General features: G+C 34.6%; 1 protein-coding gene, 1 non-coding gene and 1 pseudogene across 2 annotated transcripts; 2 read left to right on the forward strand and 1 right to left on the reverse strand.

Moving 5' to 3' along the window:
- Positions 1 to 2,134: 2,134 nt before the first annotated feature.
- On the forward strand, positions 2,135 to 9,769 carry LOC132174869 (uncharacterized). Its single transcript, XM_059586595.1, has 12 exons — positions 2,135 to 2,347; positions 3,097 to 3,210; positions 5,237 to 5,347; positions 5,424 to 5,486; positions 5,606 to 5,719; positions 5,795 to 5,944; positions 6,442 to 6,519; positions 6,587 to 6,808; positions 6,892 to 6,978; positions 7,305 to 7,424; positions 8,513 to 8,605; positions 9,079 to 9,769. Exons 1-12 carry the CDS (start codon positions 2,192 to 2,194, stop codon positions 9,136 to 9,138), a joined length of 1,368 nt encoding a protein of 455 aa, XP_059442578.1. The 5' UTR covers positions 2,135 to 2,191; the 3' UTR covers positions 9,139 to 9,769.
- Positions 9,770 to 10,873: 1,104 nt separating this feature from the next.
- Positions 10,874 to 10,946, reverse strand: TRNAF-GAA (transfer RNA phenylalanine (anticodon GAA)). The gene has a single exon. It is a non-coding gene; the product is annotated as a tRNA-Phe (tRNA).
- Positions 10,947 to 11,840: 894 nt separating this feature from the next.
- LOC132175940 (uncharacterized) lies at positions 11,841 to 15,085 on the forward strand (annotated as a pseudogene).
- Positions 15,086 to 16,810: the final 1,725 nt, after the last annotated feature.

Here is a 16,810-nt window from a genome sequence, read left to right on the forward strand (position 1 = left end):
GGCGACCCCCAAATGAGCATAGAGCCACCTCCTTCTTCTTCTTTTTTAATTTTTTTAATTTCTGTTTTTTGGTTTTATATATATAAGGGCAATTAGATATTTTCGATCATTTTCGTAAGAAAAAACATAAATTATTAACAGATGGGTTATATTGTAATTTTTTGATATTTTATTAGGGTACATTGTAAATTTTGAAACATTGAAAGTCAAATTACAAATCGAGTGAAACTTTGAGAGGGTAAAGTATAATTTTCCCTTCTTTATTTGTTTCAATCATGTAATCCCAACCTCAACCACATTCACAGTTTATTTTAGTAAGACAACAATTATTGTAGATTATATCCCATTGGCCTCTAGGGTTTGTGACGCACGTAAAGGCAGTAACACTTCTTGCGGTGGCATACTCCAGTTTTTGCGAGCTCCAATCTGCAAGTAATTTTACAAATCGTCGACAACAGCCCCGAACATACTCCCTTGAAATGTTTGCTTTCTTCCATAAATGTCTGTGCACCTTCTGCAATAGAAGAAAGTTTTGAAACCAATTAAACAGAGAGAGGGAAAGAGAGAACTTTATTTGCTCAATATGCTCGTGCTATTGAAGTGACATTATGAGTTATAAAATCATGTAGAATTACGGAGACAAAGTTTAAACTCAATATCTCTACTCATATATTCCCAAGAAATAGCTCAATCGGCTGAGACCACGCATCATGAAATAGAAGTCATTAGTTCGAATCCTTCTCCCTCTTTTGTGCATACATGTAAAATATATATATATATATATATATATACCATGTTAATTCACATGTTGCCCCAAAAGCTTAAAGCTTAATTAGTTGATAGGAAACGTTTCTTTAAATAATTTAATTTGCATTCTAACACTTGCCTAACAAGTGCAATAATTCAAGCAAAAAAAAAAAAAAAAAAAAAACACGTGCAATAATTAATTGAAATCAGGTAAACGATAGAGTTAGAGTTTGAAGTCATGACATTTGCTCTTATACTGTGTTAAATCACTATTTATCCAAATTAAACTTATCGGGAGTATTTGATTAAATAATTTAATCAATATTATGAAAATAATTAGAAAAAACTTTACATAATATGCCCGATAATTATACAAACTATTTTTGGCTCGACAAATTCGTATAAAAGCTATACCAGATGCAAAATATGGGCAAAATAAAGAAAATTAAAACTACTAACTTCCATTCGCCGGAAGGGTAGAGATGAAGATGATAACAAAGATAAAAACGAATATTCTAATTTTAGCCATACTTCTTCTTCTTTGTGCTAAATACAATGGGAAAATGAAGCATTTATAGCAAAAGTCACTTCCTTTGAAGCTTGGATTACAATAATACCGCATCAAACTGTCAACGGGCCATCAATTGTGGGATACTTCAAAGGGTTATTAGATTTGAGCCAATAAAAAAAAAAAATTAAGAACAAATGTCTTATTAACCTTTTGTGTTACTACATGGACAATAAAAATATTCTAAAATGTTTCTTTCTTTTTGTTTTTTAAATTAAAAATTAGTCTATGCCAACATGTATAAAAAAAAAGTCTATTGTATTTTAAGCGGAATGTAACCAAAAAAAAAAAAAAAAATACATTTAATAAATCAAGTTGAAAACAATATCATTTCCATTTTTTTTTTTTTTTTTAAAGCTTGAATGACCAAAGGGTAATGTTAGAAAGAATTACAAGTGTCATTACATCTCCATACACCCTATGCAATTTAGACCTAGAGTCAATTGGGTTCCTATTCTGTGTACCGTTCGAACATAGTCCTCATTTTAATGGTGTTTGAACGTGTTTCATTTGAATCGTTTTAACTATTATTTAGACGATGCATTGTTTATTGTGTTTCCCCATTTTTTTATAATGAAATGTTGAATTTTTCATCTCCCAATCACTGAAGACATGTAAAGTTTCATCTAAATTTGAGCTAAAAGGCCCTTTTCAAATGCTCTTTTTAAGTGTTTTTTTTTTTTTTAAAGAAAAAAAAAAAAAAAAAAATAGAACCTCCTAGATGGATTCCCCTTGGAGCCCATTGTTTATGGGTCTACTTTCAATAGCTTTTACTCTATAAATGTTTAACACCAAATGCTGGTGGCACAAGCACGAACGGCCCACACTACCAACGCTCTGATTGTAGTGAACATATTCCTTTCAATTTGCTTGAAGATGTGGGTCTTATCATGCGCCTCCCCTGCTTATCCTACTCGCTCTCTTCGAGCTTCAAGACCCATAGCTACCGTTCGTTCAAGCTCTCGAGGCTCAGTCTCCTTCAGTACTCATCATCATCATCATCATTATCAGGACCCTCCCTTTGTTCCAGAGGTAAAACTACGTACTTCCCATTCGTGTTTCTTGCAAAAACCCAGAACTTTAATTTGCTTAATGCTCTGTTTGGTTGCTGACGAAGCATGGGAAACCGAACTTTAAGCCTATGGTACATTACCTCAGTTTTCTCTTGCTAATTTCCCAAGAAATCATACAAATATACCGTAGTTTTCTTTTTGCTGTTGTGTTCACTCTCTCCAAACCCAATGTTGTATTCTGCATAGTTTTATGTTTGGTTGCTGAGAAAATGTAGGAAACGAAGAAAAAAAGAACCTTTTTTTTTTTTTCTTTTTCTGCGTATGTGGAGTTGGAGGAGGAAAGAATTCGTTCAACGTATTGTTTGGTTGCTTAGAAAAAAGCAGAAAATAGAGGATACCGATTTCTTGATTCTATTTATCTTGTCTTAACATATTGGACCGGACAAAACATAATGTTCCTTTCAAATGGGGTCAACTACAATTGTTTGGTTTTGCTCTGGTGGCTTTTTTAATCCTGTGGGATCCAAAACAAACTTCACACCTTACATTTTGAGTTTCCTTTTCGCGCCTTTTTCATATATTTCTTAGCAACTGAATGGAGTCCGTGTTCTTTCTTGCTAGAATACTTAAACACGTCTTCTAGATTGATATAGTCATTTAAACATTTCTGATTGCCGAAAAATATGGAGCCTGCTGTTTGTTTTTTTAGTGCTGAAAGCTTGATGCTTGGTGCTAATACCTCAAGTGGTTTCATTTTCTGCAATGCAGGTTGTGAAAGCAGTAGACTCTTTGTATTCAGAGTTCAGAGCTGTGGATAATTTGGTGGCATGCAACACCGCACGCGTTCTAAAAGCTTTCCAGAATGCTCGAGTTGGATCTCATGTAAGTTTGTACTTCATTTAGGTATAATGTGCAAATTGATATGACTAGAGTTGGACCTCACGTAAATTTGTACTTCATTCAGGTATAATATTCAAATTGATATGACATATGTACTTGGCTGTCAATGTGGTGTCATGTAACACGCTTTGGTCTTAAGGCTTCTCATACATTTCCCACTGTGGCAAAGCACTTTGATTTCCTGCATATTTATTAGATGCTGATATTTTTGCATCTTATGCCATTGTATATGTGAATGCACACACGAACAAAAAAGAAACTAAGGGTTTGTGTTCTGGGATAATCCTATTTGCATCATGATTAGTGGTGTATCAAGTTTGCATGTACAAGTTCAGGGTTGGTTGAACTTGGGATTAAGCTCTAGCTTCATCAAAGCACAAGTGCTTAATGTGGACTGAACAAAGCTTAGTACATGTAGGTTAGATCTACCTAACTTGTTTATTGCCATAAATTACAGTCACATTCTTCTTGATAGGCAACTCTGAATCATTCTGACATCTCAGTTAGATGGTATAAGCTCTTAAAAGTTACTTAATACTCTTTCTATCTTACTAGCTTCCAATTACATAGCAAATTTGCTTGTGTATTGTTTTTTTTCTCCAGAAAAATTGCACAAGGAATTATTTTATTTTGGCAATATGCTGCTAACCTTTACAATCCACGACAAGAATGACAAATTGCAAGGCCTTGCTCAAGCTGGAGCCATTATGTGGTTATGCTCAAAAACAAGATTGGCATTCCTTGTGAGACGAACAAATTTGATTTTGAGTTCGGAAGTTTTATTTGTTTTTTTAGCATTAGTTATTAACGATCCTGCTAGTATGAAACCTACAGTATTTAAATGTAGGATTCACAAAAGCTTTAAGTCCGTACACTTCTCAAAAAATCCCTCTGTTTCACCTGTCTGCTCTATGAGGCCAAGCTGTTTGGGGATTTAATCATGATACAAGCAAAAACTTTTTAGAAGACAACCATAAGCCTAGTAAGCTTGTCACTAGAATTCCATACCCAAGCATCACGAGCAAGAATATTTCCATTATTGTGAAAAAATTTGTGGACCTAACTCATCTTATAAAACCGGTTCAATAAGAGAGGGTTATCCATTCCTTATAAACATGCCAAAGATCTTGTCCACAGGCAATGTGGGATTATACCTCAATACCCTCTCTCACGTGCAGGCCAATATTTTTCCTGGTCTTGTTACGGGGTAAGTAGTCTGGGCGCCATTCGTCCTGTGGTAGGCTTTAATACCATGAAGAAATTCATGGGCCTAACTCATCTTATAAAACCGGTTTTATAAGAAAGGGTTGTCAATTCCTTATAAAGATGCCCAAGATCTTGTTCACAGGTAATGTGAGATTATTCCTCAACATATCGAAAAACTCTCCCGCTTTTATTGAAAAATTTACACAGAATAAGACATAGAAGCAGACTTTTAGTCCTTGAATTAAAGTGGGACGAAAGATGATACCCAATCATTACGAGTTTGACAAACTGGAAACAAATGGAGTCACAAAACAGTTATAAGGTAAGCCTTTGGTGTACTAACTGAGATCTAGCCAAATTAAAACTGCTGAGTTTGGTGAATGGAGAGACTAGGAAAAAAAATAAAAGCAATTTCTAACTTGTATGTGCCAACTCGCATGTGCTTGTGTCTTTTTTCTCTAGCAAGGGAACATTTGCTGGGTAAGATCTGCTGCTGAAGCTAGATAAAATTAGAAAGACAGTGTATTTCCAGTTTGAAATAAATTAATTGCATGTGACGAAATTTCAATGTATTACCACTTTAATTCTATGGATTAGATTGTCTCGCTCATAAATTTTTCTTGTTTTAATTTTTCTTTTCCCACTAATATTTGTAACTATCATCTTTTGCATTCATGTTCTAACTCTGATAATTAAAAACTATTGGAACTACATTTCTCTTTTCAAACATCTCTTTTAAGTAAAGCAGTTGTCGTCTTCAGTACTTATTTCCAGAGAGTAAATTTGTTCATGATTTACTCAGCACTTTGGCGGATGCACTGGCTATGGCCATGACGAAGCTGGGGGGCGTGAAGCACTTGATCAAGCTTTTGCAGAAATTGTTGGAGCTGAATCTGCTATAGTTCGTTCACAGGTTTGCGACACGTTGTTCTTATCTTTGACTAGTTGTATTTTAATTCATTTTTAAGCCTCCGCTCCTCTACTATCAGTTTTTTTCAGGTACTCATGCGATCACCTGTGCTTTGTTCGCTTTTTTAAGGCCAGAGGATGAGGTGAGCTATTATTTGACCTTATCTGCACTTCAATCTCTATTACAACTCATATCTCTAATAAATAATGCTCTCTGCCCAGCTTGTAAGTGGGATATGGTTTGGACTAAGATCATTGTCAGCTTTTGGCAGTTGCTGGTGCTCCCTATGATACGTTAGAGGAAGTTATCGGAAAGAGGGACTCCCATGGACTGGGGTCCCTGAAAGATTTTGGAGTGAACTACCGAGAAGTTCCAGTATGTTACTAATAGAAAAGCAACACTAGCGGATTTCTGGTTGTGATTTGTCAACTTATCTCATTGTAATTTCAGCTTGCTGAGGATGGTGGACTTAACTGGGACGCACTTGTGGGTGCTGTGAAAACTCAAACAAGATGTGCACTCATACAGAGGTCATGTGGTTATTCATGGCGTCGTAGCTTAAGTGTAAATGAGATAGGCAGGGCAATCGAGATGATTAAGGTAACCCTTCGGAATGTGCAATAAAAATGATTTGAACTGTAATATATTGGGAGTCTGTCAGTAAAACTGGCTTCTATGCAACAATGAAACCTGTCATGGTTTGAGATTTAGCATGTCTATCTTCCCCTTGCCTTTATAATTTCCCCTGCAGAAATGGACGAAACTTGATTGGACGTGGCTTCAACTGAAACCTACAAATTAAGTTGGTGTTAATTTGAAATTGTGTTTTAATGGGTTTTGACCCAATGATATGTTCTACTTTATTGTTTGGCACTTGAGCATTTAAAGTTTAGGAGAAACTATGACACCTCATCCCCCGCATCCCTAAAGATAGGAGTTACTTGGACATAATCTGTAGCTTTTTTTTTTAAGGATTCGTAAAGTATTATTGCTTAAAATATGCACTTTATTATTAACAGTTGCTTCAATTTGTCCTATAACTTCTGCACCCTTCAAATTTTCAATGTGTTAATGACCCCTGGCATTTACATATACAGATGCAGAATCCTAATTGCTTGGTCATGGTGGATAATTGCTATGGTGAATTTGTGGAAAGCATTGAACCTCCATTGGTGGTATGTGACATATTCTGCATACTTGGTTCTTTAGAAGGGTAATGTGATATTGTCAATGGCTGGACAGGGTGCAGATTTGATTGCAGGGAGTTTGATAAAAAATCCTGGTGGAACCATCGCACCATGCGGTGGATATGTTGCAGGGAAGGAAAGATGGGTAAAAGCAGCTGCTGCTCGCCTCTCTGCACCAGGGCTTGGGGTTGATTGTGGCTCTACTCCTGGTGATATTATGCGAGCTTTTTTCCAGGGGTTGTTCCTTTCACCTCAAATGGTTGGCGAGGCAATCAAGGTTCTGGTTTCTTCATGTTTTGATTTCACATATTTTTGTTACTTCTACGTGGCTGTAAATGTCATTTGTCTTTTGAAATAAAGGGAACCTTTCTGATTGCTGAAGTTATGGCATCTAAAGGGTATAAGGTGCAGCCACTTCCTCGTGTCCAACGCCATGATGTAGTGCAGGTTTGTCTTAGTGTACTCATGTTATTTCCTTCCTGAATGACCCTTCAGAATTAAAATGTGATTAGCTGATAACATAAGGTCCACCTGTGCCTTAACTAATGATCATGGTTGGCTTGGGTGAAAGTTGATCCACATGCACCCAGCAACAAGTTACTTCATTTACTGATGAACTCCACTTTGAAAACAGATCCCAACTCTTTTAATTAATCTTAGTTGATAATGTTGTTGGGTCGACAGTTCTGATTTGCCTGTTGATAATTATACTTGGAACAATATAAAATAAGAAACAAGATATAAGAGGTTAATCACCCTGTAATAATTTTCAGGCTGTGCAGCTTGGGAGCCGTGAGCGTCTTCTTGCCTTTTGCGAGGCTGTTCAGAGAAGCTCCCCAGTTGGCTCGTATACTAAACCAGTCGCTGGTACAACTCCTGGATATGCATCAGAGGTATTTTAACTTTTACTTTCAATTGCATAAATGTCTTGGGGATACAAGAATTTCAATATTTGAATCGAAGCTTTATATTATAAGACTTATCTGATCTTTTCAATTGTTAGATATTTTTTTTACAATAAATCATAAATTTTTCTAGGACAGTATTCAAGATCTCATTGCCTATCTTGCAAGATCGCCGTTGCAGCTTTAGTGTGTCAAAGAGCTATCTCTATAACATACTGGGTTCTATAATGTGCACAGGAGGATTATGTTACATTTCATAAAACTCCTTTTAAACTTCTATTGCCATCTAGTGCTTTCATTGTAATTCATATAAAGGAGGGACCCTAATGTTATTAATGCAGAATGAAATAGTTATCCTAGTCGCATATTTGTGGGCTGATGGGTGGTGTGTTACGTGAATACGTAAGAGGATAGAATTTAGGTTATGAGGAAACCTAAACTTTTTAGATTTTAAGAAAACTTCAAAACCCTTTTTCAAACATAAGGTTTGGGATTAATTTTTTAATTTCTTTTTATTAAAATATCATCCTTTAAATAGGAACATTACATCCACTTAGACTTGGAGTAGAACTCCTACACTCACTTGGAGATATACCCCTACAAAGATAACTAATACAATACTAACTCTAAAATAAATAACTAGGTAATTGAAATACAAATAGATGCAAAATACTGATAACAGAACTAATCTAAATTAATCTTAAATGAAATCTAATTCATATTAAATATAAGTCTACTCTAATATAATGTCTACTTTATCACTAGGTTACTTCCGTAACATGGTGTATATGATGGTTTGCACTTGCGGTTCTATGCAAACATTAGTCAAGGGAATGATTGCAAGCCCTAACTTTTGAATTATTACATAATGTTTAGACTTTCAAGAAAATTTGTTCTTAGCGGCTTGTCTATGTATATTTCTTATGCAAAATATATACGTAAAATGGTGCCAATTCTCACATTAACAAGTTACAATTGAAGATGATTTAGATTTTAAGACTTCCTCAAATATGCAATGATGTTTATTAAACCTTTTTATTGTAACCTGACACAGATCAGTATTTGTTGTTTTTCAGGTGATCTTTGCCGATGGAACCTTCATTGATGGGAGTACCAGTGAGCTCTCATGTGATGGACCACTAAGAGAGCCATTTGCTGTATACTGCCAGGTGCGAGCTTCTTTCATGTGGTCTCCTTTTCCAGTTGATGTTTCTTATGTGCTTGCATATTTGGGTTTTTTACGAAAGGGGAGATATGACCTAAAGTATTTAAAATATTGAGTTACCTAGTATTAGAATATTAATTAAATTGTTAAATTTATCTCTTTCTATCATTTTAAATTTTTAAGATAAGTAATGATTTAACTTGATAACAGAGCTAAAAGTCTTGAATTCGAATCTAGTTTCCGTCATTCACCTCTTATTTTAATTAAATATTTTACTTGTTAAAAAGAAATTTGAGGTCACATGTGAGGAGTATTAGAATATTAATTAAATGATAAAATTTAACTCTTACTATTACCTTAAGTTTTTTAGATAAATGGTGATTTAACGTTCAGAACTTGTCCTAAGATGATAGTGGCTGGTCTACTTAATGAAATTCTTGTATCCTGAATTCCTTTTTCGCTTCAATTACAATGCAGGGTGGCACCCATTGGACCCAATGGGGACTAGTTCTTGGAGAGGTTCTCAAATCCATATAAGCCAAAATCAATTTTGGGTCATGAGGACACAAGTTTTCACAATGATAATCTTCTGGGGACTCAAAAACTGCTAGAGAGCAGATGGGGATGATTTAAAATATGGTCTGAAAGATGAAAAGAAAAGAAAAGCAAAAAGGTAGGATGAACTGAATTGCTCAAGGGATAAGCATCTTTCTTGTCAACATCCATTGTACAAAGTAAAGAGTCCATCATGAAGGCCATACATGGTCCATTCCATAAGCAACGTGAATATATGCTGCCATTTTATGGGTATTTCTCGAACAATGAGCACGATGGAGCTGTTGCTGGGTTTTCATTTTCAGGCCATCCATGACACAGCACGATAGATTCTTCAAAGATTTCTATATCAACTTCTTGTGTAGTTTGAAGAAGAAATGAATGAATTTAATCACAGTTACGATTTTGATCTCTTTTAAGGTTTACTAGAAATCAGGTCGCTTGATTGGAATTACAAGATCCCAGTGAGATTATAAACCCAGAGAATGATCGAAAAAAAATTTCTTCGTTGTTGCATTGTTTGTGGGGCTTGTATTTAATGGCTGTCGCTTTAATAACATTAAAGCATTTAGGATTATATCTATTTCAATTGAAATGGAGGTGATTTATTTAAGGGTTTATATTAGATTTTATAGATTTAACTGTGTATATATTATTATATGATGAGTATGTTGTCACATTGTTTAAAATGACATGATATCATATATACCGTTAAATATAATAAATCAATTTCAACTCTAAAGTTTTTTATTTTTTATTTTTTTACGGTGAGGTATTTAGGATTTCAATCTAATTAGTCCCTCAGCATATGTAGTCCTCCCATTCCACACACACCAAACAAATATTGGACGTGTTGAGCCCCAGGGGTAGCCTCAAGGAGATTAAAAAAATCCAAGTTTGAATTTTTAAGTTATATTATGCTAGGTTTATCAAGCATAATCCTAATGGATCTAATTTTAACTCAAAACTGGACTCAAGCCAAACCCTATCAAGACTATGAACAAAAGGAACATGTATCTCAATCTCAACGAATCTAATTCTAATTGAAACTGAACCCAAGCCAAATCCTATTAAAACTTTTTTTAACGCGTTCACAAAGGAAAAGATGATAGGGATTCGAACTAATGACTTATGCTTCATAAAGCGTGGTCTTTAGCTGATTGAGCTACTCATTGGGGGTAACTTTATTAAGACTTAGTATATCACTTAATCTCTAACTTATTGCAATCCTAAGGTTTATAGTTTTTTAGAATGCCAATTAAAAACTTATAGGGGAGGTAGGGGAGTCCCCACAACTCACCCAAAGAGAAAGATGAGGGATTGTGAGAGACTCTCTCACCGGTCACTCCTGTGACCATGACCCTAGGGTGGGGGTCCTCTACGAACCACATCTGCAAAAGTGGGAGATTGATTGCCAAAGAAAGAATAGACTAATATGATAATATGTAATGTTTTATAAGTTTTACTTGGCTTTTTATATACTTAACTAAATTCCTCTTAGTTTGTCTGATGATGAATAAGTAGAAGAAACATTTTGATAGAAGTAAAAACCAAGCAGATTTTGAAAACTTAGTGAACCTTTTGATAAAGTCGTAAACCAAAAGGATCAAATTAGTATTTAAATCTTTTTTCTTTTTCTTTTTTTTTTTGAAAAAAAACAAAAAAAGAACTGTAAAAATACAAAAGAAAACTTGTCAAAAAAAAAAAAAAACATTAATGCGGTGAGCGTGGATCGAACACGCGACCTTCAGATCTTCAGTCTGACGCTCTCCCAACTGAGCTATCCCCGCTTGCCGGTGATTGTTAGCAATCAAAAATTAAATTACGTAAGCATCACTCTTCTTCAACCGTCGAATTCTACCATTTCGACGTCTGCGCCGATTACGACGAAATCAAATGCGAAAAGCCAAAAAGGTTCCCAAGAGAAAGCGACCACTGCAAATCTTTCTCATCATCCAATTCAGCATTGTCGTCTCGCAAAGTACTTATTTCGGACAAGAAACCTGCGTTAAGTGATCTTTTCCTTCGATTCTTTGCTCTGTTTGTTTACTAAGAAACCGCAGGAAAAGAGAAAGTAAAACTTTGGTTCTTACTCAAATCCTTTCTGTTTCCAAGCAACCAGAGAGAGCATTAGTCCAACCTCTGTAAGGATAAAACTGAAAGAGTATGTGCACAGCTTGATTCCTAGTATTATGTCAATCTTGATTTTGTATGAAAATATTTATTTTTTTATTTTTATTTTTATTTTTTTGCAATTCAATATATTGATTGTTTTTTCTTCTTCTTCTTTCGGTAAGCTTTGTTTCCTAGTTTTCTGTTTGGTTGCTGAGAAAACGGAGAGAAAGTAATGGAACTGAATGTATGAAGATTATGACTTTTGTTAGGATTTTTCAAGTAAAATGTGACAAGGACAATTATATATGATATATCATAAATATAGTAGCATTGAAGCTCAGTTGTTGACTAATGACCTTACATTGTTGCCATAATTAGATATAAAATAAAAAATTGTGACTGGATATGAAGTATCTCACTCGATAAGAGTGACTGATTTTTGCTAAATTCCTGCTATTCGTATTGGCTGTTGCTTTAAATTGTTGATAAAATAAGCTAATAAAGTTTCCTCTGTATCCATTAGTCAATGTGTGAATTAAAGGGTTCACTGAACTCCGTTTCGATCTTTTATTTGGAGCAATAATTAATGGAAAGTGAGTGTACTTAGAATCTGGTTGTAAAGATCAAGGGAGAATCTTTAGGAATGTATTTATGTATTAGGATGGTGTTCTATCATGTTGTATGCCCTTAATTGCTAGAAGATTGTTGATCAAGATGATTGTGTGAAGAATATACACCAATAAGTTTTGTAAATTAAATAATGAAACCATTATCAGTCACCAGCTAACTGTGTGATTAATGAAACTTTTTAGCTGGAATTTTTAGGATGCTTTGTCAGCATGAAGAATCGGCATATCCTCTTTGCTAATGCTTCGTTTATCTTTATTATAATCCATTTTGATGAGTAAAATTTGCTGTTCTCTAAAGGCTTATACTGTTATACATGATATTAGATTTGTAGACTTTGTCTTATTAGAGTATTGGATTCAATGTAGCTCATATACCCTAAACTACCTTTGGGTTCCTTCTGCAGATCCTATTTCTATATTGCCTCTGTGGTTAACGACATATATAATTGCAATGAATCCTGGACAACTCACCCTGCTCGGATCCACCATCTGTGTGATGCTTACCATGCATTTTTCCGTACAGCTTATGCTTATCTCAGAACATCTGTTCTGTTGGAAGGAGAAAGCCATCATAATTATCACACTTATGGCCCCCATATATGCTATTGACTCCTTCGTTGGTTTGCTAGATTTTCAGGGGAGCAAGGCATTCTTTATGTTCTTGGACTCAGATTAAGGAATGTTACGAGGCTCTGGTAAGATTTTTGATATACGGTGAAAATTGAAGTTATTCCTTTGTGGGTGACATAGGAAGTGAAGATTTGTTGGTATTAGTGATTCAATGCATTGCTGCTAAGTTTCTCATTTTGTTACATGCAGATGATAGCTAAGTTCTTGGCTTTGATGTACAGCTACTTGAATATATCCATAAGCAAAAACATAGTGCCTGATGAAATCAAAGGAAGGGAGATTCACCATTCTTTTTCAGGTGAGTCACTTACCGTCATAAAAAAAAAAATGCTTATCTATTTGTACACTAGAATGTTTAAGTTGCATCCACGATGGCATCAATAGATGGCTAATCAGAGCAACCGACAAATATCTAGAAACCAATGAATATATGATATTTGGCACTAATTCTGCTATGCCCTTATGATATTGACATTAATTGGGTAATTGTTTCCCCCTTTTTGTGATAAAGTTGCTGATAGCTCAGCTAATGACCTTTTCGTGTTAACCAGTAGGATAGAAGTTTGTACGTTTCTTTATCTGTATTAAACATTTCTTTTATGATTAAAGAACTCAAAGTTAATTGCACATCAGTCAGCTGGTTCAGTTGTTGCCTGGGATCCACAGCTATTCAAATGCTTACTATCTTTTACAAATAGCAGAGTAAGCTAGCCAATGCCTGACAACCATTTTGTTAACCTGGGTAAGGTCAGATATATATTTGAGTTTTTACTCATAGTATCTACCAAATGCAGCCCCGCACTGCTCGTCTGCACCACAATATAAGAGCATAATTGTATTGTCACAAAAATGATAGGAGCATAACAGATATTTTACCCATTTTCTGTCAGATTTAATAGAAAATTCTAATGGATGGGGGGCTAAGTGAAATGACTAAGTAGCTTGGGAAGTCAATTGCAATTTTTTAAAGTTTTGGGGGATATTGCAATTTAGGTGTAAGTTTGAAGGGGTAAATATAGTTTTCCCTAATTAAAATTGATAGTTAAATCTTTTATGTGTTTGTTTTGATCATTTGGACCCCGCTTGTTTCCAACAAGCAGACTTGTACTTGGTTGAACGAGAGCAATGTTGCTGACATGGTGTACAAGTGTTATTTGAGAACAGAAATGATTTTATTTGTTGACCAAGCGGCTTCTTGGGTGGATTTTGCAGGGTGTTGTACTTGAGATTCTTGTAGCATTGGGAATAATCCAATCTCATCATATCTGGGTAGATGTCGAGCATATTGAGGAAGCCCTCCAAAATGTATTGGTGTGTGTGGAGATGGTTTTCTTTTCTGCTTTTCAGCTATATGCATACAGTGTTGAACCATTCAGAGATGATGCTATATTGGCTGTGAAATTCAACAAGAAGAAAGAGTGATTTTAAAAAACTTACCATCATTGAAATCATTTACACCGTTAAATGTACTAATTCTAAATTCCGACTATAAAATAGATATTATTCATTTCATTTGAAATGAAGAGGATCCTTATTCTTTGTCCGTGGGTGAGACGGAGAACTTGAATGTAGTGATAAATATCATTAATGCACCTTAGAGCTGTTCTAGGAGGAATATTGATATCTATCAATTGTACAAATTTAGATATAGAGTAATTATGTTCATGTGATTTAGGCAAATGTGGTTTTCTGCCCTAGTTTCTGTTTTCTCTCTGTATTTAATCAATCTGATAATACTTTTGTTGCTACTACTAATTTGGTCAATTTTTTGAACCTAATTACCACATAAATGGACCCTGCTGCTTCAATCTCCCATGGTGCGGTTTGAAGTGTTTACTGTTTACTCATGAGTCATGAGGGTCGTCCTAAATTGCAAGCACCAAATTGGATTAACATGTGTTCCCTCTCTATTTTTAACTTGGAAGGAGAAGGAAATAAAGTTTCCATAACTAATTTGAAGGAGTAAGATATTTTCTCCATGATCTCTCCCATTATCTTTGATTCCTCAGATGCTATTCCTTTTGCTTCCTCTTGGGAAGTTAGGAATATTAATAGAAGTGTAAAATTTTGTGTCCACTTAGTGGCACGTTAGGCCTCGCAAGATCTTACTCTGGCAACATTCCCTTTTCCTCCACCCCTTTCCTTTCTTCTCCCCTAGCTAGTGGAAAGGATCCTCCCCTTCTGTTTGTTTCATGTAGTTTGTTGTCTTGCAATGTACTTATAAAATAAATAAATAAATAAATAAAGATATTTTCTCCCCTTTGTGATTTTTGTCCTATGGTGAATGTATTATGTTCCTCTCACGTTGGGTTGTGTTGTTCTCTTATAGGAGAGTGAAATTCAAAAGAAAAGGAGGAAAAGAATGATGAAACATTACCTTTTCACCTTGGGCAAAAGGCAATCGTGGGTGAACATTTCAAAAGAAAATGAGGGAAAAAGACTCCTGCTTTTTAGACAATAATTTTGCTTTTAATAAAGAAAGCTTGCTCAAGTAATTTACACTCACAATATGTAATAATGATTGAAATATCTAAGATAGTGATCATAAAATCTTAGCTGAGATTTAACCATTTAACTTGGTGCATATCGCCTTTGTGTCAGAATTTGAATGACCCATTCATTGTTCCTAAGTCCTAACCACACACCGTATGACCACTGTCTAGTGATGGAGCTCGTTTGACCACATCCATGCCTTTCAAACCATAATTTTCCTTTTTTCTACATCAAACAACTCATCATGTGGGTTGGAAACTTTAAATAAGCCTTACGTAAGTGGGTTATTGCGAAAAATCTTTATCTTGATGCAATTCATGTGAATCTCTTTTTTATGTTATCATATTTGCACCTGCATTGGTGCTGTTTTGACTTAACATGACTCATGGGTTGGAGCCCGTCTTTGGCCTGCATTCCCCTGTGGGCATCGAGCCCAATAAAAATATGAGGATTGTTGAATGAGATCTTATGAGCTCTTTTTAATGAATTTAGCGAAAAAAAAAAAATCTTGATTCAGTTTGAGTTAGCCTTTAGGATCATGCCACATAGCCTGAGAAAAATCAGCCTAGACACAAATCAATACAGTGATTTTTTTTTTTTTTTCTTGTTTACACCTGATTTTGAATGTACATATTTTAACTTCTTTTTTATTTTGTCCCTCTAGGTATCAAGCAATGTTCTTCCATTTCTTTTTAGGGTTAAATACTATTTTAGTACATGTGGTTTGCAGTAAAATTAAATAGCTACCTAAGTTTTTAAAAATATCACAAATAGTACTTGTGGTAAGCTAATAAACTCACTTGGTACCTCTATCAAGATTCCGTTAAGTTTTTTAACGGAACACCACGTCATCTTTACACGTGGACGCCATGTGGTGTGGTACCTAAGTTTTTCGGTACCACGTCATTTTTTTTTAAATCAAAAAAAAGGAAAAAGACACACGTTGAGGTGGCCGACCACCCTTTTTGGCCTGGGAGTGGTTCGGCCACCCAGCGTACATCTTCTTTTCTTTTTCTTTTTTTTTTTTTGGATTTTTTTTTACAAAAATGACATGGCACCCAAAAATTCAAGTACCACGCCACGTGGTGCCCACGTGTAAAAGTGACGTGGTGTTCCGTTAATCTTGATAGAAGTATTAAGTGGGTTTATTTTTATTTTTTGATATGATTAAGTGGATTTATTTGATTACCATAAGTATCATTTGTGATATTTTTAAAAACTCAATTAGCTATTTAATTTTGGTACAAACTACAAGTACTGAAATAATATTTAACCCTTCTTTTTATTAGGGAGTGATTGAACTTTTATCATACGTGAAGACATAAATCTTAACAGACAATTTTCTTTTCCTTTGTGTACCAACAATTTTATTTATTTATTTAGCCTATCATAAATCTGGATAGATGTTTTTTTTTTTTTTACCCACACTTTTTCCTTCACCTATCAAACGACCGTTTTATTTTATATTTCTTTGGCATATCATGAATAAGTCTTTTTTTTTTTTTTTTTAACATTTAGAGCTTTCTAATAGCAGTGAAACAAAATATAATATTACTAGATTAAGAGTATGATGAAATAATTTATAATATGATAAGCGAAATAATAGATTAAGTGCATAATAATTGTTAAGGCTATATATAGGAAATGTTCTTTAGTGATATATTGTTTTTAGGGTAAATATAAAATAAACCCCCCAAGTAAACGTATTTTTACAGAATTAAGGATACCCACCAAAAAGACTAATCAAATCCATTATTAATCTATTAAGTTTTTTTAAAAAAAAATTA

This window comes from Corylus avellana, chromosome ca3 (assembly GCF_901000735.1).
Source record: "Corylus avellana chromosome ca3, CavTom2PMs-1.0".
Taxonomy (NCBI): Eukaryota; Viridiplantae; Streptophyta; class Magnoliopsida; order Fagales; family Betulaceae; genus Corylus; species Corylus avellana.